This window comes from Elephas maximus, chromosome 3 (assembly GCF_024166365.1).
Source record: "Elephas maximus indicus isolate mEleMax1 chromosome 3, mEleMax1 primary haplotype, whole genome shotgun sequence".
In the NCBI taxonomy this organism is placed as follows: domain Eukaryota; kingdom Metazoa; phylum Chordata; class Mammalia; order Proboscidea; family Elephantidae; genus Elephas; species Elephas maximus.
In genome coordinates, this window is record NC_064821.1 from 107,380,918 (window position 1) to 107,404,631 (window position 23,714).

Below are 23,714 nucleotides of genomic sequence, written 5' to 3' on the forward strand. Positions count from 1 at the left end.
ATTCAACAAATATTTATTGATTATGTACTATGTTTCAGGCCTTCTTCTATGTGATGGGAATATGGTAATGAACAAAACACGACCTTTCTGCCCTCACGTTCTAGTACGAGGCAGCACACAATAAATAAGATAAATTAGGTAAAATACATACAGTTCATTAGATAGCAGGAGTGGTAAGCAGGAAAACACAGAAGCAGGGAAACCCAAAAACCCACTGTCGTCAAGTCGATTACAGCTCATAGCTACCCTATATATAGGACCAAGTAGAATTGCCCCATAGAGTTTCCAGGGCTGTAATCTTTACAGAAACAGACTGTCACATCTTTCTCCCACTGAGCAGCTGATGGGTTTGAACTGCCGACCTTTTGATTAGCAGCTGAGAGCTTTAACTACTGTGCCACCAGGACACCTAAAGCAGAGAAAGGGGGGAGATAGGAAGTGTTGGGCTGGAGAGTTGGTGTAGAAATTTTAGAGTGGCTTGGGAGGATGACTTTAGAGTAAAGACCTGAGGGAAGAGAAGGAGCTCGCCGTGGAGATGCTGACTAAAGAGTATTCCAGGCAGAAGGATCAGCAATTGCAACGTGCTGAGGTGGGGATGTGTCTGGTTGCAATAGAGAACTAGCAGAGGCCAGCATGTCTAGAGCAGAGTGAACACAAGGAGAATGTTAGAAGATGAGGCCAGAGAGGTGATGGAACAGATCACATAGGGCTTGTGGTTCGTTCATAGTAAGGAATTCAGCTTGTGTTCTGAGAGAACCGGCTTTCTTTTGCATGGTTTTAAGCAGAGAAATGAAGTAGTCTGCTATATAGTTAACAGGACCATTCTATCTAGCTCAGCCAACAACCCGCTGCTGTCAAGTTAAATCTGGCTCACAGAGACCCTATAGAACAGGAAGAACTGCCCCATAGGGTTTCGAAGGCTATAAATCTTTATAGAAGCAGACTGCCACATCTTTCTCCCTTAGAGTGGCTGGTGGGTTCAAACCACCAACCTTTTAGTTAGCGGCAAAGGGCTTAACCACTATGCTACCAGGGCTGCTTCCATTCTAGCTGGTATAGTGCTATAGATTATAGGGTGTGGGGTGAGACCAAAGCAAAAAGACCAGTGAAGAAGCTATTGTAAAACTCGAGGCAAGATATGTTATAGATAGACCAAGAGAATGTTGTAGTTTGTAAGAGAAAGGAGTCAAGGATGACACCAAGATTTTTGCTAAAACTGGGAGAATCAAGTTGTAATTACCTGAGCTGGGAAGGCTACAGGGGCAAAGGTTAGAGAGGGTGGGGCTCAGTTTTGAACATGTAAGGTTTGAGAAACTCTTTAGACATCCAAGTAGAGATACCAAGTTAGTGATTGAGTATATGGATCTGGAGTTAGGTTAAAAGGTAGTGCTAGAGATACAGATTGGGAATTTCCAACACATAGGTGGCATTTAATTCATGAGATGAGATAACCAAGGGAATATGTGTAGTGGAAAAGATAAGATGTTCAAGGACTGCACCCTGCAGCACTCTGATTGTTAGAAGTTTTGAAGATGTGAAGGAATAGACAGAAAGGTGGAAAGGAAACTAGCAAGAGTATAGAAGCCAAATAAAGAAAACAATTCAAGACAGAGAATAATCCATGTGTCAAATGCTACTGATAGATTGAATAAGGTGAGGACTGAGAAATGACCGTTGGATATAGCATAGTTTCTCTAATTCTCCGCTGACTTTTGATGAATGATTTTGTTCTAACTTTTCCCCCAGGTTGTAGCGGATACCAATATAAGTGCCATAGCAACTCAACTTGAAAGCATGTCTACAGGCTACCATCTTGGTTCACCCACTGCTGAACACCATCTGGAAGACACAGAGTAAGTATTCTGGATGCAAATTGCCTCTTAAGTGCATTGGCAAAGCTCAGTGAGATCTTTTCCATATCCTAGACTGTACTCTTTAAAGGGGGGGGGGAGGGAAAGGCTACATTTCCTTTTCTAATTCCTAGAACACCTCCAAGAAGGCACAAGGGTTTCCTGTTTCTCACGAGGCTTTATTCCATTGTACAAGTTGTTAAAAGGCCATTGTGCAGGGGCTGCATACACACTGTGGTCACTCTGACACATGTCTATGCCTCTTTTCCTAACAAACCATAAATTTATAGCCCAGGCGCACCCTGCTTTATTATGCAAGGAACCATGTTTCCTCAATCTTCTGAGCTAAAATTTTGTTCTTAGATTAAATCTTATTGCTATACTTGCTAATATTCTTCATTAAAACCAGTCATTGCAGTTAAAGTAACTCATCAAAGCAATGTCTCTCAAATTAGAATGCACATAAGAATAATACAAGGTACACTTTTTAAAATGCCAATTCCCTAGGCCTGCTCTCAGAGATTCTGATTAAGAGGTCTACAGTGGATTCCAGAAATCTGATTTTAACAAGTTCCCTAGGATGATTCTGCTACAGATAGACAGAGGACACAAACTTTGAGAAATGCTGCCTAAATTTATTCCTCATCTACCACCAGCGCCGTAATGGGAATTTGCTCCAAGTGCTTGGTCATTAGTAGGTGCTCAGTAAATGTGTGTTGAACTGAGCTGAATGATTTATTTGAAGAAGCTCAGGATCACAGCCATTCCCAAGTTTTCTCCTGGTAGTTCATCACCTTAAATGATGTCTTTTGAGTTTTTTTCCCTTGAAGTAAGAATGTTAAAGTCACTTTACTTTTTTCTCATTATAAAAGTATCAAATAAAAAAAAAAAACATTAAAATATGACAAATACTTAAAAGTGTAACATTTTCAAGTTACAATACCCTTTCCATTAAAAAAAAAAAAGTAGGACTCTTACAGGAAGAGAATGGCAGCCTTTTTAGGGCAATACAGACAAGCCGTGTAATCCTGGTTCCTTCGCTGTGCTTCCACAACTCCCCCATCAGTTTGGGAACCACTAGCATAAAAGAATTTAAAAATCACTTCTAATTCCACCACTGTTAATGTCTAGAGATTTTTTTTTTAGTTAGTATTCTATATATGAAAGTAAATTAAAACTAATTGATTGGAAATGTTATGACATTATGAGACACATGGAGGCAAGCTCCATCTGAAGTTGACAGCTGAGGAGTGGCACCACACTCCCCCCAGTCCCCTGAAAACAGGTCTCTAATCGGGAATAGGCAAAATTATGAAGATCTGTAATCTGATTTAAAAAAAAAAAAGCACTGTTGCCATCAAGTCGATTCCAAATCATAGTGACCCTATAGGACAGAGTAGAGCTGCTCCATAGGGTTTCCAGGGAGCAGCTGGTGGATTCAGACTGCCATCTTTTGCTTAGCAGCCAAACACTTAACCACTGTGCCATCAGGGCTCTACCCTCTAATGATTAGGGCGCCCAAACTCAAAGGAGCCCTGGTGGCACACTGGTTAAGTGCTTGGCTGCTAACTGAAAGGTCGGCAGTTCTAACCCTCAGCTGCTCTTCAGGAGGAAGATGTGGCAGTCTGATCCCATAAAGATTACAGGCTTGGAGACCCTATCCGGCAGTTCTACCCTGTCTTATGGGGTCCCCGTGAGTCAAATTGATTCAACGGCAACCGGTTTGTTTTTCTTGGTTGGGCTAACTCTGAAACAACAGCCTTGGGTAAATGTGTTTGAAAGAGGAAACATGAATCATATTCCTCTCTGAAAGTATTTATATGGCCTCGAAGTGGTGAAAGGTAGCGCCCTTATCCATGAGGTCATTACCATTCAGCCAGAGGTGATAATTCATCATTATTTCAGCAGCTATTTATTGAGCACCTTCCTAAGGCCAGACACTGTACAAGTGCTAGAGCCTGAGGATCCAAAGCACAGGTAATAGCATTGCCCCAGTCTTCAAGCAACTGCCAGAAAGTTTGAAAAATAGACACATAAAGCCATGGTTGTAAAAGAGTCAATAAACATATGACAGCTCTAAGTTCAATGGGAGAGATAAGCATAAGGTCCTGTGGAAACATGGAGGAGGGACATAACTTAGGTGGTGAGCTTGGAGAAGCTAATGCTTAAGTTGACTTTTGAAATAATTGGAATAAGCAGGAGTGGTATTCAAAACAGTTAACAATTTATATGGTGTAGGCATTCAGCAATTAATATGGATGCCTGCAATAAACAACCAGTAAGTACATTAACGAACAACTGGTTTCAGCATGTACCAGCTGAAAATCAACCCTAAAATAAGCCAAAAACCTTGAGCGGGTGGGGGAGGGGAAAAATATTCTAGTCAGACAGGACAGTACATTCAAAGGTTGCTTATATCCCCATTTTGCAAATTTCTCTAAATATGCGACGGGCAGAGCTTTATCAGGTGACTCTGCCTCTCAGACATGCATGTTGCAGTAAAACAAGTGATGCCGATAAACCAACGAGAACCTCCTACTACAAATGGGAGGACAGGGTCTGGGATACCAGAGTTCCTTTAGGTTTTTACCCTCTGGACAACAGCCTTTGGGAATAAGAAACTAGCGTTAGCTAAGCTTAGGTTAAACTGGTTGAGCCCACGTAGGCAATTTAATTTTTAGCCATGTTGTTTCTGAGAGAGAAGACTTCCACACTGAACGAAGCTTTGAAAAACTAAATTAGACATTTGGTCTTCATCTGTTTTGCTTCACTCGGGTTTCTCTCTACTTTTCTGGATTTCAGTTCTCATTTCCTACAGTCATGATCCTGAATTTGTGACAAACACAGCGCTTAGTGCTGGGAATACCTGACTTAAGGAGATCGTAGTCTGGTGGCGGAGAAAGAGAGTTAAACGTCTTTAAAGACACTGTGATGGAAGTGTCGTAATGGGAATTTGCACCAAGTACAAAGGGACCACAGAGGAGGATTGGCCGACTCTCCTTGGAAGTCAGGAAAGCATCACATGGGAGATGCGTTTGGAAGAATGAGTTCCCCCCTTTGTGGAAGTAGTGGGGGAGCTGTGGCAAGTGTATTCAGGCAGAAAAGGAGCAGCCATTTACTCAGCTATTGGGCTGCCATAACCTGTTCTGGACAGAAGTCCACCTGAAGACTGACCATCAACCACTAAGCTTACATGATACCCTACTCTCTGTCTCCATGCACATTCTACAAGGGTATAAAAACAGTTTCATTCAGCTTCAAATGGTCAGTTTAAGGTTTCAAAACTATGCATATAGGAGGGTGCTTTGACATTTTCAGCATCATGACTTTATTTTTAATCTGAAAGCAGTGGGTTTTATGAAAGCAAATCCCCTAAAATATCAAGGATATTTCTCAAGGCCTGGGAAGTTAAAAAATAACTTTCTAGATTGCTCTCTGAGAGTTTGAGTTGATAAATTGACCTTCATAGTTTCACGGTATGAAAGTCTCTCTCAAATCTGTGTTCTTCCATTAAAATGAAATTCCCTCTCAGTACCTCTTCTTCAATTAAATGGCATGCATTGTGTTTTCAGAACACCTCCACCTAAGATTATTACTTTGGAGAAAGGCTCTGAAGGATTGGGGTTTAGTATTGTAGGGGGTTATGGAAGTCCCCATGGAGACCTGCCAATTTATGTCAAGACTATATTTGCAAAGGTATTTCTTTCCTTTTTACTGTACTTTTTTTTTTTTTTTTTTAATCAAAGCTAGGTGAGATTTAAAAACAGAAGTGTTTTGCTTTACTTTGGATTAAACCTGGATGTGCGCGTGTATGCTTATTTCGTTTGAATATTATAGGAAACTCCAGCACCAACATGAGTGAAAGATGAGTTCTTTTGTGGATTCACAAGGTGTGTACTTTTCTTTGGACCCTATTACGGAAGTAGAGGCTAACCGATTTTAAAGAGGGTCTCCTTTCAGTAACACGGAATAAGGAGAAGCTCTGTGCTCTTTGGAAGTTGGCCTTGGAAATATTGTTCTGGGCTAGACCAGCATTTGGCTTCTTCCTTTAAGAAACGATCTCAGACACTGGAGAGCTGAGGCATAAAGCTTTGTTCAAGCCTCAGATCAGTGTAAGCATTAATGCCTGCCCATCACAGAAAATCTCAAGACACTTGAGTGTAAGACGGTTTCTCTTTTCCAATACTCTGCTAAGTACTTGAGGATCAGCTCAATAGGTTAGACTACGACTGGACAATAGATGTTTTTTAGGAATTAACAATACTACTTCCGACGCATCCTAGTTAATTAGTACACAGATCATGGGGTCCATTCCTACTGCTGCCTCTGATGGCACCTAGACAAATTATTTTTAACTTCATTGTGGTTTCAAAAATTGGAATTCAAAATTTTGTTATAAATTTGAAGATCTCTGAAAAATATTTAGTATCATTACAACTTTTTTCTTTGTTGGTTTTATCCCAGTCCTTTGTTTATTGATTGATTTCATTGTCTTCTGTTCCTTTATTTTCATAAAGAAATAAAGGTCTTTGTCTTAGTTACCTAGTGCTGCCATAACAGAAATATCACGAGTGGATGGCTTTAACAAAGAGAAATTTATTCTCTCACACTCTCATAGGTTACAAGTCCAAATTCAAGGTGTCAGCTCCAGGGGTAGGTTTTCTCTCTCTGTCAGCTCTGGAGAAAGATTCCTTAAAATCATCAGTCTTCCCCTGGTCGAGGAGCTTCTCAGGTGCAGGGACCCCAGGTTCGAAGGACGCACTCTGCTCCCAATGCTGCTTTCTTGATGGTAGGAGGTGCCCTAGAAACTCTGGTGGCATAATGGTTAAGAGCTACGGCTGCTAACCACAAGATTGGCAGTTTGAATCTACCAGGTGCTCCTTGGAAACTCTATGGGGCAGTTCTACTCTGTCCTATAGGGTCGCTATGAGTTGGTAATCGACTTGACGGCAGTGGGTTTTGGTTTATGAGGCCCTCCTGTCTCTCTGATTGCTTCTCTCTTTTATATGCCAAGAGATTGCCTCAAGACACAGTCCAATCCTGTAGGTTAAGTCTTGTCTCACTAACACAACTGCAGCCCATCCTCCCTCATTAGCATCATAGAGGCAGGATTTACAATGTATAGGAAAATCACAGGATACCAGGAATCATGGCCTAGCCAAATTGATACACACATTTTTGGGGGGACATAATCCAATCCATGACAGTCTTCAAATAAAAAAATAAGATAAATTCTGTCTCTTTTTAGAAAACTATACTTTTTTTTTTATATATATACACATTAAGCACAAGTTTGGCTTTACCTCTGCAGGTCTTATCACCTGTTAATTGGTCCTAGTCAGGATTTGGCATAATCTCCAAGTCATTTTGCATTTGCTTTTGGAATGCATTAGGCAGCCTCGGATTTCTTCATCAGTTTCTACTTTGCAAGGAGCCCTGGCAGCACAGTGGTTAAGCACTCGGGTGCTAATCAAAAGGTTGGCGGTTGAACCCACCAGCTGTTCTGTGGGAGAAAGATGTGGCAGTCTACTTCTGTAAAGATTTACAGCCTTGGAAACCCTGGGGGGCAGCTCAACTCTGTCCTATAGGGTCACTATGAGTCAGCATCAGCTTGATGGCAATGGGTTTGGTTTGAGTTTTTCTATCTTGCTAGGGTGCCTGTTAAGAAGGTTTGTCATTTCCAAACACTCACTTGTTGAACTGGTTGTAGGCAAAAGGGGAGAGAAAGGGCAGTTCAGAAACCTTCTGGGTAACAGAGATGCCCCAGCTTGGTAATCCCCAAGGTGGGTCCTTCTAAGACACAACTTAAGACCATAAATAGTTGTGATAAGTATTCTTTGCTTTTTGAAAGAGCCAACCATAAAGATAAGAATAGTGGAGAGGCTGCAGAGTTAGCTCCCATGTTTTAACAACTCCTGCCAGACTGCCTTTCCCTCGTAAAATCCCTCCAAAATGTATGTAATCACCAGCTCACTTCATAAAACTTCGTGTGAGCTCATCAGCTAGCTGCAGTCCAGAGAGGGGACCAGTTGGCTTGGAAGGTCTTGACCTGGAGCCCAGCGTTCAGCACCCGGCCCCAAGCTGTGACTGTCTCCACATTCACATAGACAGGTGGGATGGGAGGCAGGCCCATTTGTCAGGGCCCCAGAACATGCAGTCCTGGGACAGTGAAATGGCCATGCATTGCTGATGAATTTTGAAAAGAAACTCCATCAAATCACGGTGTGAAAAGAGTAATGGAAATGATGAATGGACTGAAGCTCACACAGAGTGCCCTTTGCAAAGGCCCCCATTGAAAATGCTTATTTAGGAACCACCTAATAATGAATATCCTTATTTTTTGTTCTTTTTTTTTTTTTAATTTGTTTTTGTTTTTAAGGAAAGGTCCTTTTTTGTAAAGTGAGGCACACCTAAAAAAGAAAACAGTATGAATTTTTAAAAAGTTACACACTCTAGCTAATGGCCCATGTGATTTAGTCAGTCTCAATAAAATAATTTTCCAGCACAAACTATTGTTATTATTATTAGGCTAGTCTCTTACAGTTTATTCCAATAGGATTTAGTTTGTCTGGTGATTTTGTCTTTCTTTTTTTAATTTGCTATAGTAAGTCAATATAGCCAAATTAAAAAGTCTTTATAGCGAATCAGTAAACCAAAAACTAGCAAAGGAGTTTTTTTTTAAGGCTGAAATTTTTCTAAAACTAATTCTGATACTGAACTAAAATTGTCCCCGTTGGAATTTTGAAGATCTATGAACTTTGTTTTCTCTGTTTCTTTAAACATTCTTAAAAGATGTTTTTCTTTTAGTTTCTGGAGCTCAGATATCCACATGGGTGTGGATTTTTATATGATCTTGCTGGTGTCCTAAGCTTTTTTATTTTCTTTTTAATTTTTATTGTGCTTTAAGTGAAAGTTTACAAATCAAGTCGGACTCTCATACAAAAATTTGTAAACACCTTGCTATATACTCCTAATTGCTCTCCCCCTAATGAGACAGCACACTTCTTCCTGCCTCTATTTCTTTTCATGTCCATTCGGCCAGCCTCTGACCCTCTCTACCCCCTCATCTCCCCTTCAGACGGGAGCTGCCCACATAGCCTCATGATCCAAGAAGCTCATTCTTCACCCGTATCATTGTCTATCCCACAGTCCAGTCCAATCCCTGTCCGAATGGTTCCTTTCTTGGCCTAAGCTTTTTTTAATGGTTTTTTTCTTCAACTAAGACAGTATTTAATATGGCCCTTCGCAGTCCCTTCCTTTCCAGAGGGCAACATGAAGCATCACAAGCACTTGGGGCAGGCAGATGTGGCAAGACTTAGTCCATCTGATTAACAGGTTCTCAGCACCTTCATATTCTTTCAGGTGTTTGGTTGGAAACTTCAGAAACAGGCCTGAGTCTCTTTAGCAGCTGCATCTTTACCATAAGCCAACAAGAGATTGTTCTAAAGACTTTAACAACTCTGAAAATTTAGAGAATAGTTTTCCAGAGCCAAGAAAACTGAAAACTTGAATTTGATTCTCACTTGAGTTTCATTTTGTTGTGCTACTATCTTTATTGAGTAACTACTGTGTCATGCATTTATTCCTTAGGACGAGCCACAAGGTATGTAGTGTACAGGATCCAAGAAGGCTAAGTGGTCAAATTGGGACAAGTAGCAAATGGGGAGAGCCAGAATTCCAAACTAGACAGAGGTCTTCAAGCCATTTATTTCCTCCTCCTTTGTCTACAACGGCCACACTGATAAAGTAGGAGAGTAAATGCTGGGCAGTAAGTAATTATCAAGCCAGCACAGCAATACCTGAACTAGTGTTCGGGTCCTAAACAAAACAAAACAACGAACAGGAAAACCAGCCAGCTTTTGTGTTACCGAAAATGAAAACTTGAGGAGCTTAATATACTTCTTTAAAAACTAAACACAGACATCTGAAATTTACTGAAGCCCTTAAATCTTAGCATGTAAAATATAATAAAATCAGGTTAACCCAGTAATTCTGATTTTATCCATTAGCGTTACTTGTGCACAGACACATTACTTTCTTAAAAGAAAAAGGATTTGAGCAAAGGCTGTGTAATTGCAAGTTGTTTAATTCTGGTACTTTCCTCTCATTGTAGACCTGGCTTTGAGTTTTCTTTATTCAGCCTCCGTACAGAAATTTTACACTTTTCACAGTTCTGAAATTCTAGATAATTCAGCTGCCACCTCTGGCCCTGCCTGCCGGCACAGCTCTGGAGCACTGGTGCCTCTTAGCTCAGTCAAGGACCAGGGACCTGTGGGCCTTCATTTCCCCAGCAGTTCAGCCTCTTTTAGAAGATCTTCTGATACTTACTTTCTAAGAGATTTTAACAGTTACCCCAACAAATGCAGAAAGCCTCCTGCAAGTTATTTCTAAGTTCATTTTCTAGATCCTTACCAGTCTAAAATAGTTCTATAATCTCATGGCATTTTTACTCAGCTTTAGAATGAAAAAAGCCCAGGTTTCACTTGCTTTGTGCCATTTTGAGGAGCCATGCATGGCTGAGTATATTCTAAAAGTAGCCATTTAGAAACTTATTTAATTGATCAATGATAAAGTTGAAGCTTTTAAATATAATATTGCAAAATTTCAGAGATGCTACCCTTTATATAAATATGTAAAACAGTTTGAGATATAATTCACATGCCATATAATTTACCCATTTAAAAGCTACACTTATTTTTGACAGACCACTACAGTGCTGACAGCTTAGTAATACAGTGGAAACCCTTTATAATGGTGGTATTGGCAACAAGACTAACAACATCATGTTCAACTGTTATGTCTATCTCTTTTGTATATTATGCTTGTTTCCATGAGTAATACATGAAATAGCATTCAATTCCATTGAATATTTAAGGTTCTACTTCTATTAAAAGAAATGTGACTGTCAGTATATTTCTACTAATATGATTCATAGTTACGGTAACTGCTCTTCAACCATTACTACTCAACATAGCCTACGTTCTTCTTAATTTAAAAACATTACCTAGAAATAACATTAATTGGTGGTTTTAAAAGTTTTTCTTTTAATACGAGTACCAGACACAAGTTAGAGGTTATACTAGTATTTGAACATAAATTGCTTCCCCTGGATTAAACTGGAATGTTTCTTGTTTGTAGGGAGCAGCAGCCGATGACGGCCGATTGAAGCGGGGTGATCAGATTTTAGCTGTTAATGGCGAGACTCTGGAAGGTGTTACTCATGAGCAAGCTGTGGCCATTCTAAAACGCCAGAGAGGGACTGTGACTTTAACTGTGCTGTCATGAGCCTCGGCTCCTGATCATGCCATAGATGTTGTTCTTTTAGAATATCCATGGGAAGATGAAATTCTGGGTGCCAATGAAAAGCAACCTACTCAAATTCACCGTCATTCTTACCATCTCATCCTCTCTGCTCAGAGAAATGGCTGGGGTGTCACATGCATTTCCCATATCAACAACCATCTTCCTAATACTTCCCAGCTCTGTTGCCTGTTGGTGAGGTTTAATTTCTAAAACTTGAATGAGCCTTACCTGTTTTGCATTTAACGTCAAAGTTTATCCACCAGCAATAACTGGTTCTGATTATATTTGCCAAAACTGAAGTTCACCCCTCATGCCTTCCGCCCCTCTTTCCCCGTCCACTACTCATCCGGAGCATTTAACAGCAACTTCAGATCTCATCCAGTCAACAGAAACAAACGTTAAGCGACTTGTCATCTCACTCATGATTTACTTACGCTAATTGTTTCTTCAAGTACGCCAGCAAACATTAGCAGTGTAATTAACTTACCAGTGATCCCCATGATGGAATGCCACAGTCTCCTATGGGAAATTATTGTGCTCTCTTCTGTATGACTTATAACCAAATAAGTCTCAAATCCATGTCTCTGGATAGATCTTTCTAAGTTAATCATTGGTGATTTTGATGAGTCAATTTGTAGACTATACGATGAAAACACATTATAATCTAAAAATTTGGAAAAGCTTTCTGATTGTTTTCTGAGCTACATAATTGCATACCACTGTGCAAACACACTGCATTCTCAACAGGAACAGTTAGCATCCATGTTCCAAATTCTAACAATGCTAAACCATGTTCAGGTCTAGAAGTTCACCTAGAGTTAACGGCGCCTAAGCAGACTTTTTTTTTTTTTTTAAGCAGACAGGTATCAACGTATTCCCACCCCTCAGTCTTCAGGTGAGGAGACCAGTACCCAGAACCACACTGCAGAGATCAGCAAGTGTTGCCTCAAGCCAGACAAGGTCTGGGTACTCTTGGCCTTGTACAGAGTCGAGTGATGCATTTGATTATCCTTCCCCTTAGTTCCATACCAGCGAATCTAGCGGTACAGACTGCAGGAACCTAGATGAAGCAAATTGTTTTGCCACTAAGTGACTAAGCAAACAAACTTGGACTTGGGATCTGTGGTGAAAATGCTTGGCTAATGTTTCCTGGTCTCCGAGGAGGCTCCCATTTGCTGAAGTTTCGCATGCTGAGAAAGCAAATACAGCAGAAAATGTAACAGCGCCTTTAAAGTTGATTGTAGGCATTTCTATTCAGGTAGTAGCAGGAGAAAGGAGGCAGTGCTTACCAGTGACAGTTTTAGGATACTCTAAAAAAAAAATGTACCATGAAGGATGAGTACAAGGGTCAATAATAGAAGTAGTTCAGCATTATTTAAAACACAATGCTGCAAATGGTTCACGGTAATTATCAAAATTTAATGGGCTCTAATTTAAAATGTTATTTAATAAGTGTAGATGTTAACTGAGAATTCTCTTTGAGTAGATGTAATCACAAAGTGCATTAACTCTTGTTGGAATATTTTTTGGCTATTCCAAAGTGTAGAGTGCCTGAATTTTATGTTGAAAATGTCTTTAAATGACTGGTATTAAGTTTTCTGAAATTACACATGGCTTTTGAAATGTCTCGTGTATCCAAACCCTGGTGCCATAGTGGTTAAGTGCTGTGGCTGCTAACCAAAAGGCCAGCAGTTTGAATGCACCAGGTGCTCCTTGGAAACTCTATGGGGCAGTTCTACTCTGTTCTACAGGGTCACTATGAGTTGGAATCAACTCGACGGCAATGGGTACGGGTTTTCATATATCCAATTCTAATGGATCCAAGATACGCAGTGCTGTTAGGATCTGGCCTTCAGTGCATGAGAAGCTACCAACCTCTGAACTTTCCTGTGTTAACTGCATCTGCAAGAACTCCTCAGGCAGCCAAGAAGAAATGAAGCCCAAATAAAACTTGCAAATGCAACTTTATATTTACACACATACGTATATATATAACACACTGTAGAAATGTGATTCTGCTTGATTTTGATGGAATGGCCATTAAATACACATTTTGAAATAATGCATGGTGGTTGTGTTTCATTACACAGTGTCCTTTTAAGTCAAGTCTATTGATAAAGGAATTGCAATGCCTTAAAGTCCTTGCAGCAGTTAATTGGTGGAAAAAGTGTTTCCCAGAACTGGTACTAGTTCTGTCTCTGCTGGCATGACTAGTTATTGCCTTGCTCTCCCCACCCCCCCAAAAAAGTGTATCCTAACTAGTGACAAGCTGAGAGGACGTGAGGATGGGAATTTGTGAAAGGAGTAGTTCTCATAGCCACACGTGTTCTTTTGGCCTCTTCATCTTTAACAACATTCGCTGTAGTAATGATATTATTAATGTGAGTTAGCATGAGAGAAGAATAAACCTGGGGAAGTAAAGCTGCTGAATATGTGTGTGTAGGTGTTTCCAAAGAATCTAAATAAACGTAGTTACCTGAGGAGGAATCGAGAAGGAGCCCTGTGGCACAGCAGTTAAGTGCTCAGCTGCTAACAGAAAGGTCAGAGTTTGGAACTTACCGGCTGCTCTGCGGGAGAAAGGTGTGGCAGGCTGCTTCCATAAAGATTTACAGCCTTGGAAACCCTATGGGCCAGTTCTTTCTACTCTGTCCTATATGGTAGCTATGTGCTGAAATCAACTCAACAGCAATATGTTTGGCTTTTTTTATTTTTGGAAGGAGGGCCCAATAGCTGGAGAAGGACATCATGCTTGGTAGAGGGTTAGCAAAAACAGAGGGAGACTGTGAATGAGATGTATTGACACAGTTCTGGAAGCACTTACAGAAGCACTGTAAGAATAAGCTCCTTGATTTCTCCCAGTTGCTGGAATTAGCAGCCCATTTCTTTCCCCCCTTCCCACAGCCAGATCTGCCCGGGTGACCTAGGGAGGAGGATACCCCTTTCAGGAATACAGGTTATCAGGATCAGAACTACCACCATCTTTTCTTTAGAGATCAAGCAACATTGCCTTTTTTTACAGCACTGGTTTTCAAACTTTAAAAAGTGTGATGGTTAAGGTTATGTGTCAACTTGGCTAGGCCATGATTCTCAGTGGCTTGGCAGATATTATGGAATCATCCTCCATTTTGTGATCTGATGTGAGCAGCCAATCAGTTGAAAGGGGAGTTTCCTGGGAGTGTGGCCTGTATCCAGTATATACGGAGGTTCTGGCAGAGCCCACTCTCTCTCGATCCTACACCAATTCATCATCCTCTGACCTCCAGTTCTTGCGACATGAGCCAGCAACCTGCCGTCTGACCTGCCGATGTGATGTTGGGTCCGTCAGCCTCTGCACCCACGTGAGTCAGGAGGAGCCTCCAGCTGATGCCTGACCCATGGATTTGGAAATTGCCAGCCTCCACAACTGCATGAGCCACTTCCCTGAAGTAAATCTCTACGTGTTTATATATATGTACACTTCACTGGCTTTGCTCCTCTAAAGAACCCAGCCTAAGACAATAAGCATCTCAAGCTTTTTCCCCAAATTAAAAAACTTAAAAGATTTGTCCAAATTTATATTTTTCTATTAACATCAATCAGAATAGTGAGACTTTTTTGAACACAATATTTTGAAATTTAGGATATGGTTGCAATTTTTTGTCAGTCTAGTGCGAACATTAAGTTTTTGACAGCTTGCAACCTTCAGATTCTTTATATTTAAGCAAACATAAAAAACATTTCACTGTCTGCACAATACCTAGTAAAACAAATTTGGAAAAGTAATTTGTGTGTGGGTGCCCATTTCAAAAGACTTTTATCCTTCTTCACCCATTCTGAACAGTGCTTCCCTTTTCAGGTGTTGTAAGGAGCAAGTGAGCAGCTTTAGCCTTGGGTCCCTGAGATACTGCTGATACAGGATCCATGCTGGGCAAAATGAGAAAGGACCAAGAATGTCTTTGATCCCCGTTCTAAGTCAGATTTTTAGAAATGGTGACAATCTTAGAATTGGAGTGTATTCTGCCAATTTCACAGTCAGGAGAAACGTCTCCAGAGGGAGGAGGTGATTTGCCCAGTCACCCAGCTCCTTTGCAGGCAGCAGAGTCTTTGATAAACCCTTAGTGGGAATTCATCCATTTAGCAAACTACCACAGAGCACCCATACAGCGGTTTTAAATTAGCCAGAATTTTTTAAAGCTTATTTCAGCTCTAACAAGGCAATTTAGGAAAAAAAAAAAAAAATGTTGACAAAGAAGACCTGGTACATCAACTCCCCACAGGTCTCCTCATTCCGGGAATTCCTAAGGCAGGACACCCTGGATACCTGCAAGGATTAAGCATTCTTCCTCTCAAGGTAGCCATAGTTGATGACAGGTGTGGCGTCAGTGACTCCTCCTGTCTAATGGTTTGACTGGGCAGTTTCCTAGAAGAACAGAAGGAATAATAATGGATTAAAGAGTAATGGCCATTCAACCCCCCTCGACTCCTGAACAATAATCTACTTTCCTGGGAACTTAAGTGTGTTGTTGTTAGGTGCCGTCAAGTAGGTCTGACTCACAGCGACCCCATGTACAGCAGAACAAAACACTGCCCATTCCTGCACCATCCTCACAATTGTTGTTTGAACCCGTTGCTGCAGCTGCTGTGTATATCCATGTCCTGGAGGGCCTTCCTTTTCACTGACCCTCTACCAAGCATGATGTCCTTCTCCAGGCACTGGTCCCTTCTGATAACATACAAACTATGTGAGACCAAGTCACCATCTTCTCCTCGCTTCACTGTAGCTACTTGAAAACAGGCTCCAGGGGCCCGCATGCTCTGAGGGATCGGGTTCACTTGTATTTAAAGGCTGGGAGCAGAAATTCCCTGTCTGATGTCGTGGGACCTTGAGCCACCCCTCTAGGTATGGCCCAGCATTAGGGTAAGCAGGTAAGTGTAGAGGAGTTCTCCATCCTTGTTCTCAGCCCTTTTCCAGCCTCCTGCTCCCTCTAGTGTCCACAGCTGCGGTGCAGTCACCATCACCACTACTGTTGTTACTGTTGTTAGTTGCTGTCAAGTCCGTTCTGACTCATGGCCACCCCATGTGCTCAGAGTTGGACTGCTTCATACAGTTTTCAAGGCTGTAACCTTTCAGAAGCAGATCACCAGGCCTGTCTTCTGAGATGCCTCTGGATGGGTTCAAACCGCCAACCTTTTAGCTAGTAGCCAAGCACTCAACTGTTTACACCATGCAGGGACTCCTTCACCACGACTACTTCCCCAGAATCCTCAGGAGCAGACAGCTGGAGATCTTGCCTCTGCCATCCCACCACCCAGGGACCCCCTAGACATTTGCATATATAATTAGGTGGTTTATGACTGCACTCAGACTAAAATCCATACTCGGTGTTGTTTTTAATGCACTTCATACTTTAGCAGCTGTTGCAGATTGAACTGTGTCCCCCTAAAAGATATACTGAGGTCCTAGCACCCAATAACTGAATGTGACCTTGTTTGGAAACAGTATTTGAAGATGTTATCAGTTAACATGAAGTCATACGGGAGTAGGGTGGGTCCTAATGCAATATACAGTGGCATTCTTATAAAAAGGTTAGAGACACAGAGGGTAGACGGCCAAGTAAAGATAGAGGCAGAGATTGGAGTGATGAATATACAAGCCAAGGAATGCCAAACATCTCTGGCTGTCACTAGAAGTTGAGAGAAACATGAAACCGATTCTCCCTCAGAGGCATCAGCATGGCCAACACCCTAATCTCAGACTTTCTAGCCTGTTCTTTAAGCCACCTGGTTATAGTACTTTGTTATAGCAGCCCTAGGAACCTGATACAGCTTCCATCTAAGTCCCCAGCAGTAAAATTGTTGCTGGTCTCACTAAGTACTTCTATTGTCATAGGTGCCATCGAATTGATTCCGACTCATAGTGACCCATGTGACAGAGTAGAGTGGCTTCATAGGATTTTTTTGGCTGTCATCTTCACAGAAACAGATTGCCAGGTCTTTCTCCTGTGAGGCCACTGGGTGGGTTCAAACCACAAACCTTTCAGTTAGCAGCCTAGAGCTTAATTAATCATTTGCCACCAGAGCTAGGATAAGCCAACCTCTCTCACCCTCTGGCCTTCACAGTTAGCACACATTTCATTAGCTCAGAAAGCAACCCATTCATCAGCATCACCTGGGAGCTTCTTACAAATACAAATATATGCGCCAGCCTACACCAGCTGAATCAGAATCTCTGGAGTGCTGGCCCAGAAACCTGCGTTTTAACAGACTATCTAGGTGATTCCTGATGGCACAGTGGTTAAGACCTTGGCCGCTAACCAAAATGTCGGCAGTTTGAATCTACCAGCCACTCCTTGGAAACCCTATGGGGTAAGTTACATTTTGTCCTGTAGGGTCGCTATGAGTCAGAATTGCCTTAAAGTAACAGGCTTTTTGTTTTTGGCCAGGTGATTCTAATGCACACTGAAGTTCAAGAGCCACTAGCCTAGAGCACCCTCCTTGTTCCACCCAGTCTGTGATCATTCACCACTGCCAAGTTCTTTTTTGATAAATATCAGTGGCCTCCAACAGTTTGAGGCAGACAGGAATATAAGGCTCCTCTTCACAGCCTAACTTCCCCAAGGCAGGTTACGCTTGAGAGCAAGTCTCAGACTGAATGTGTCACCTGTATAAACATTTATTAACAGGCAGGTACAACACACAGCCGCCACTTGTCCAGAGAGCTCAGTGAGCTGCCCACTCTAGGCCGGTGGTTATTAACTTTGGCTGTACAGGCAATCCCTGGGTTACGAACGTCCAACTATGTACAATCTGAACCAACTCCATAAAGCCTATAATATTAAAAATTTGAGGTACATACAATGGTTTGTAATAACAAAGAGGTGCTGCTTTGAGACACATACATCAAAACGTTATTATTGTATTATGTTAAAGATGTTTTAGTCTATCTGGAAGTGTTTCTTTAATGTTTTTTATGCATAGAAACACATACTATATATATATGCTAAGACAAGCATTTGACTAACTGATGCTAGATACGAACCATACCTAACTGTTCCAATTTACATACAAATTCAACTTAAAGACAGACTCAGGAATGGAACCTTTCATTATTCAGGGACTTCCTATACTTTAAAATCATCTGGGGTTATTTTAAATGCCCAGGGTATGCCCCAGATCAATTAGATGAGAACCTGCAGAAAAGGAGGGTGAGATCCAAGAATTGGTGTTTTTTGGAGCTCTCCAGGGGATTCCACTGTGCAGCCAGAGTTGACAGCAATTGTGTTTGGTCCACCCGCAGCACCTGGCTGGAAAAGTTTTACTCCCCGGCAACTGCAACAATATTCTGATGTCTTGACCCACCAGATCAGGTAACACTCTCTTGCCTGAGGTGGTTGAGAGGAATTCAGAACAGAAAGTTCCAGATGTAGAAGGCTATCTGAGGTACTACCCTAAGGTGTTGGTCTCCAGATCATTAAACCGGTTGCCATTGAGTCGGTTCCGACTCATAACGACCCTATAGGACAGAGTAGAACTACCCCCATTGCGTTTCCAAGGCTGTAATCTTTATGGAAGCAGACTGCCACATCTTTCTCCCACAGAGCGGCTGGTGGGCTCAAACCACCAACCTTTCAATTAGCAGCTGAGCACTTAACCATGGCATCACCAGGGCACCGTTAAACAAGGTCAGAGGTACCTTTTCTATATTTCAAGATGCCAACCACGTACCTTAAACACATTCATTTGACTAATTTAAAAAGTATGCCTCATATCCCTTAAGGTAATTAATTCACTGTTTAATGCCGCTTTAGACGGTGAGGGAGTTAACGCTGCTAACTGAAAGGCTGGGGGTTCAAATCCTCCCAGAGGTACCTTGGAAGAAAGTTCTGGATATCTACTTCCAAAAAATCAGCCACTGAAAACCCTATGGAACACAGTTTTACTCTGACACACACGCGGTCTCCATGAGTTGAAATAGAAGGTGAAGCTTAAAACCATCTCTGGAGTAAAAAGGTAGCATAGTGATTGAGAGCTTGGCTGACAATCAAAAGGTCAGCAGTTCGAATCCACCAGCTTCTCCCTGGAAACCACATGGGTCAATTCCACTCTGTCCTATAAGGTTGCTATGAGTCAGAACTGACTGAACAGCGACGGGGTTTACACCAGTTGCTGTGGAGACAATTCAGACTCTGCTCCACAGGGTTTCCAATGGCTAGTTTTTCTGAAGTAGATTGCTAGGCCTTTCTTCCAAGATGCCTGTAGGTGAACTCAAACCTCCAACCTTTCAGTTAGCGGCTGGGTGTATTAACTCTTTGCACCACTCAAGGGTGTCAACCTATCTATAAAACCAAAACACCAAACCTGGCTGTCGACCCCATGTGCTACAGAGTAGAACTGCTCCATAGGGTGTTCTTGGCTGTGACCTTTGTGGAAGCAGGTCAGCAGGCCTTTCTTCTGATGTGCTGCTGGGTGGGTTCAAACTGCCAACCTTTAGGTTAGCAGTCAAGCGCAAACTGTTTGTGCCACCTAGGGACCATAAGGAGCAATGTTTGAATGCTCAGCTGCTGATGGAAAGGTCGCCTGTTTGAACCCAACAGCTGCTCCACGGAAGAAAAGACCTGATGATCTGCTTCTATAAAGATTAAAAAAAAAAAAAAAAAGATTACAGCCTAGGAAACCCTTTAGAGACAGTTCTACTCTGTCATATAGGGTCAATATGAGTCGGAATCGACTCAGCAGCACATAACAACAGGGACCTTAAAGTATTTATAGACCCTATAATAAAGTCTCTTTTTAAACATAAACAAGAAAGCCTTTCCTGACCACCCCCCCCCCCCCCCCCCCCCCGCCGAACAGGCTAGGGCACTTCCCTCTGCTTGGAGGGTCATCCTGGATATCCCCTATCATGTCAACTAGATGGTGTGAGAGCTGGTATCTGCTAAACCTGTCTGATTCTGAACATCTTGAGGACAGAAACAGTGCCTTTCTTACTATAATACCCCCAACACCTAACGTAGTGCCTAGCACATACACATGTACCAAAACCAAACCTGTTGCTGTCGCTTCAACTCCGGCCCTGTAGGACAGGGTAGAACTGCCCCAAATGGTTTCGAAGGAGTGCCTGGTGGATTTGAACTGTTGACCTTTTGGTTAGCAGCCGTAGCTCTTAACCAGTACCCACCAGGTTTTCCTCCCAGCACATAGTAGGTGTCAAAAATAAGAGTTGAACTGAAATAAAAGTTGTGCCAGGCACTGTGTCTGATGCAATTTTTTAAGAACTTTATACAACTTACTTTGAAATGCATTTCTTTAGAGAATGGAGTCATGGATAGAGGAATGAATACGTGGGTAGTTAGTTGCATGATAATTAGTAAAATGGTAGAATCTGGGTGGTAGATATTCATTGCAAATTTTTTCCCTCCTTATCTGCCCAACCACCTCCCCGTCGGCTCCACGGCAGACTTATTTCCTGCCTGCCAAATACAATGCAGACATCAAGACCAGATAGCCCAGTTCTGTCCCATGAATTAAATCAAAATGTTTAGTTTCCAGAATTGACTGTTCTGGAATTGCTGTTCAGTCGATTCCAACTCATGGTGACCCCATGTGTGACAGTAGAGCTTTACTCCATAGGATTTTCAATGGCTGATTTTTCAGCAGTAGGTTCCCAGGCCTTTCTTCCAAGGCGCCTTTGGGTAGAATCAAACTGCCAACCTTTCAGTTAGCAACCAAGCATATTAACCATTTGTACCACCAAGGGACTCCCTTTCAGATTTGGGAAAAGCACAAAGCGCTTGTTTCCGACTATAGCAAAAGGGGAAGGAAGAGGTCTCTAATAAGAGGTGCCTATGTGCCTTGTTGCATGTGCCTTGTTGCATGTGAAAGCTGGACAATAAATAAGGAAGACCGAGGAATTTATACCTTTGAATTGTGGTGTTGGCGAAGAATGTTGAATATACCATGGACTGCCAAAAGAACAAACAAATCTGTCTTGGAAGAAGTACAACCAGAATGCTCCTTAGAAGCAAGGATGGCGAGACTGCGTCTTACATACTTTGGACATGTTATCAGGAGGGATCAGTCCCTGGAGAAGGACATCATGCTTGGTAAAGTAAAAGAAGCAAAAAAGAAGAAGACGCTCAACAAGACGGACTGACACAGTGGCTGCAACAATGGGCACAAGCATAACAACAATTGTGAGGATGGCGCAGGACAAGGCAGTGTTGCATTCTGTTGTACACAGGGTCACTACCAGTCGGAATCAACTCACCGGCGCCTAACAGCAACAACAACATGTGCCTTGTGTTCACCTTAGGAGGGTAAAGGACTGGTCCGATGCACCCTGATTGCTCAGTTGTCAATTTCCTTACCTGAAGCCCCCTCCAGCCGCAGCACAGGCTTCACAAAGCCATTATATATGTCATCGCTTGACAGGACAAAACTGTGTCAGTTAAATGTGGCTTAAGGATAAGCCCTCAGAGTGGAGGATCAGGAATGGTCGGAAACAACCCTGTGACTTCTCTCCCACAGTCCCAGACATTTGTGTCCACACTTGAAGTACAGTTATTCCCTCTTTCTAACTATTCCTTCATCGCTGTTGTTCCAATCAAATGTGAAAATTCTGGCCAGGTAGGTTTGCCAGGCATTTGGTTTGGTGCACACTGAGTTCAGGGCACATGCTTTGTTGGCGCTTTCATTCTCTTTCCCCTTCATAGGCTAGAAGTGAAATCAAGCCGCCAGGCTGCAGTCACCCACATTGCTCTCCCGACTTTCTGCTTTAGCGCCGCAGTCAGCGGCATCTTGCGTTATCGCAGATGGCCGCGTGGGGGCGTACGAGACAGTCTGAGAGATTCCTGGAACCCGAGCCTGGGTCAGCAAGGAAGAAATGTTCATTTGGCTAAATCCTTAGTAGGAACGGGAGCGGGCGGAGAGGCATGGCAGCGGAGGCCCGGTGTGGAGTGAAATCTTCATGACCTTCAATGCAGGCAGAGCCTCAGAATGTTGAAACTACCACGCACCAGGTTGTTAGCAGACAGTCTGGGGAGGTGTCCGGAATCTGTTCACCTGTTGGTAGTTTGTCCCTGACTACAACCAGGTGCAGCTGCCTTCCAGTTTCTGCTTTTCTGTCACCAGATTGAATCGGTTTGCCTGACCCTTGATACTGCTCAGGAAGGTGCAGACTCCAGGAGCCTTGGGCCTCAGGCCTGGATTTCAATCCTGATCCTCCCTTTTCCAGGACTTGCACTCTGGGGGAGTCTTATTGCTCAAATTTATCATTTTATTGTGTATTTTATGTAAATTTGCTATTGAAATATGCCCCTTAGAAATGCTATAAAATTTAGCAGTCATTATTTTTTTTAAAAAGTGTATCAAATTCACATATATAATACATAAGTTTTTTAAAAACTTGTATATTACATTTTACAAGGCATATGTATATCAAATACCTTGCTTGCCGAAAGTGAAGAGAACTTGAAGCACTTATTGATGAAGATGAAAGACTACAGCCTTCAGTATGGATTGCACCTTAGCATAAAACAAAAATCCTCACAACTGGAGCTATAATAAAAACATCATAATAAACAGAGAAAAGATTGAGGTCAAGGATTTCATTTTACTTGGAACCACAATCAACACCCATGGAAGCTGCAGTCAAGAAATCAGAAGACGCATTGCATTGGGCAAATCTGTTGCAAAAGACCTCTTTAAAGTGTTAAAAACCAAAGATGTCTTTGAGGACCTTAGTCCAAGCCATGGTATTTTCAATCACCTCATACACACACGAAAGCTAAACAATGAATAAGGAAGACCAGAGAAGAATTGATGCCTTTGAATTATGGTGTTGGTGAAGGACATCATGCTTTGTAAAGTAGAGGGTCACCAAAAAAGAGGAAGACCCTTGACGAGATGGATTGTTGCGGTAGCAACAATGGGCTCAAACATAGCAACGATTGTGAGGATGGCGAAAGATAGGCAGTATTTTGTTCTGTTGTACATAGTGTGGCTATGAATCGGAACCAACATGATGACACCTAACAACAACACCAACATGTATGTATATATGAGATACGATAGACTGTTTCACCTATTCATATAACATGTATTAAGGGCTGACTATAAGTTATGTGGAAACCGTGGTGGCATAGTGGTTAAGAGCTACGGCTGCTAACCAAAAGGTCAGCAGTTCAAATCCACCAGGCCCTCCTTGGAAACTCTGTGGGACAGTTCTATTCTGCCCTATAGGGTCACTATGAGTCAGAATCAACTCGACGGCTGTGGGTTTGGTTTGATTTTGGTTTTTATAGGTTATGTGGACCTAGGTTTGATTCCCAGACAAGGCACCTCAAGCACAGCCACCACCTGTCTGTTAGTGGAGGCTTGCATGCTGCTATGAGCCTGAACAAATTTCAGCAAAGCTTCTGGAGTAAGATGGAGTAAGACGAAAGGCATAAGAAAAAAGGCCTGGTGAGCTACTTTGGAAAAGCAGCCAATGAAAACCCTCTGGATCACTATGGTTCAGTTTGCCACTGATCATGGGGATGGTGCGGGATGGAGCAGCATTTTGTTCCATTGTGCTTGGGGTCA

The 23,714-nt window shown here is 42.1% G+C and overlaps 1 protein-coding gene across 5 annotated transcripts in view; it reads left to right on the forward strand.

Moving 5' to 3' along the window:
• PATJ (PATJ crumbs cell polarity complex component) overlaps positions 1–13,198 on the forward strand; it is a 417,617-nt gene extending 404,419 nt beyond the window's left edge. For 4 of the 5 annotated variants that reach the window (XM_049879429.1, XM_049879432.1, XM_049879430.1 and 1 more), the window contains exons 43-45: positions 1,747–1,853; positions 5,423–5,546; positions 10,989–13,198. In XM_049879429.1, the coding sequence (XP_049735386.1) occupies positions 1,747–1,853; positions 5,423–5,546; positions 10,989–11,135 (378 nt within the window). In that variant the 3' untranslated portion in view covers positions 11,136–13,198. The remainder of the gene's footprint in view (positions 1–1,746; positions 1,854–5,422; positions 5,547–10,988) is intronic. The other variant, XM_049879433.1, reaches the window with a different exon arrangement.
• The last annotated feature ends 10,516 nt before the right edge of the window (positions 13,199–23,714 follow it).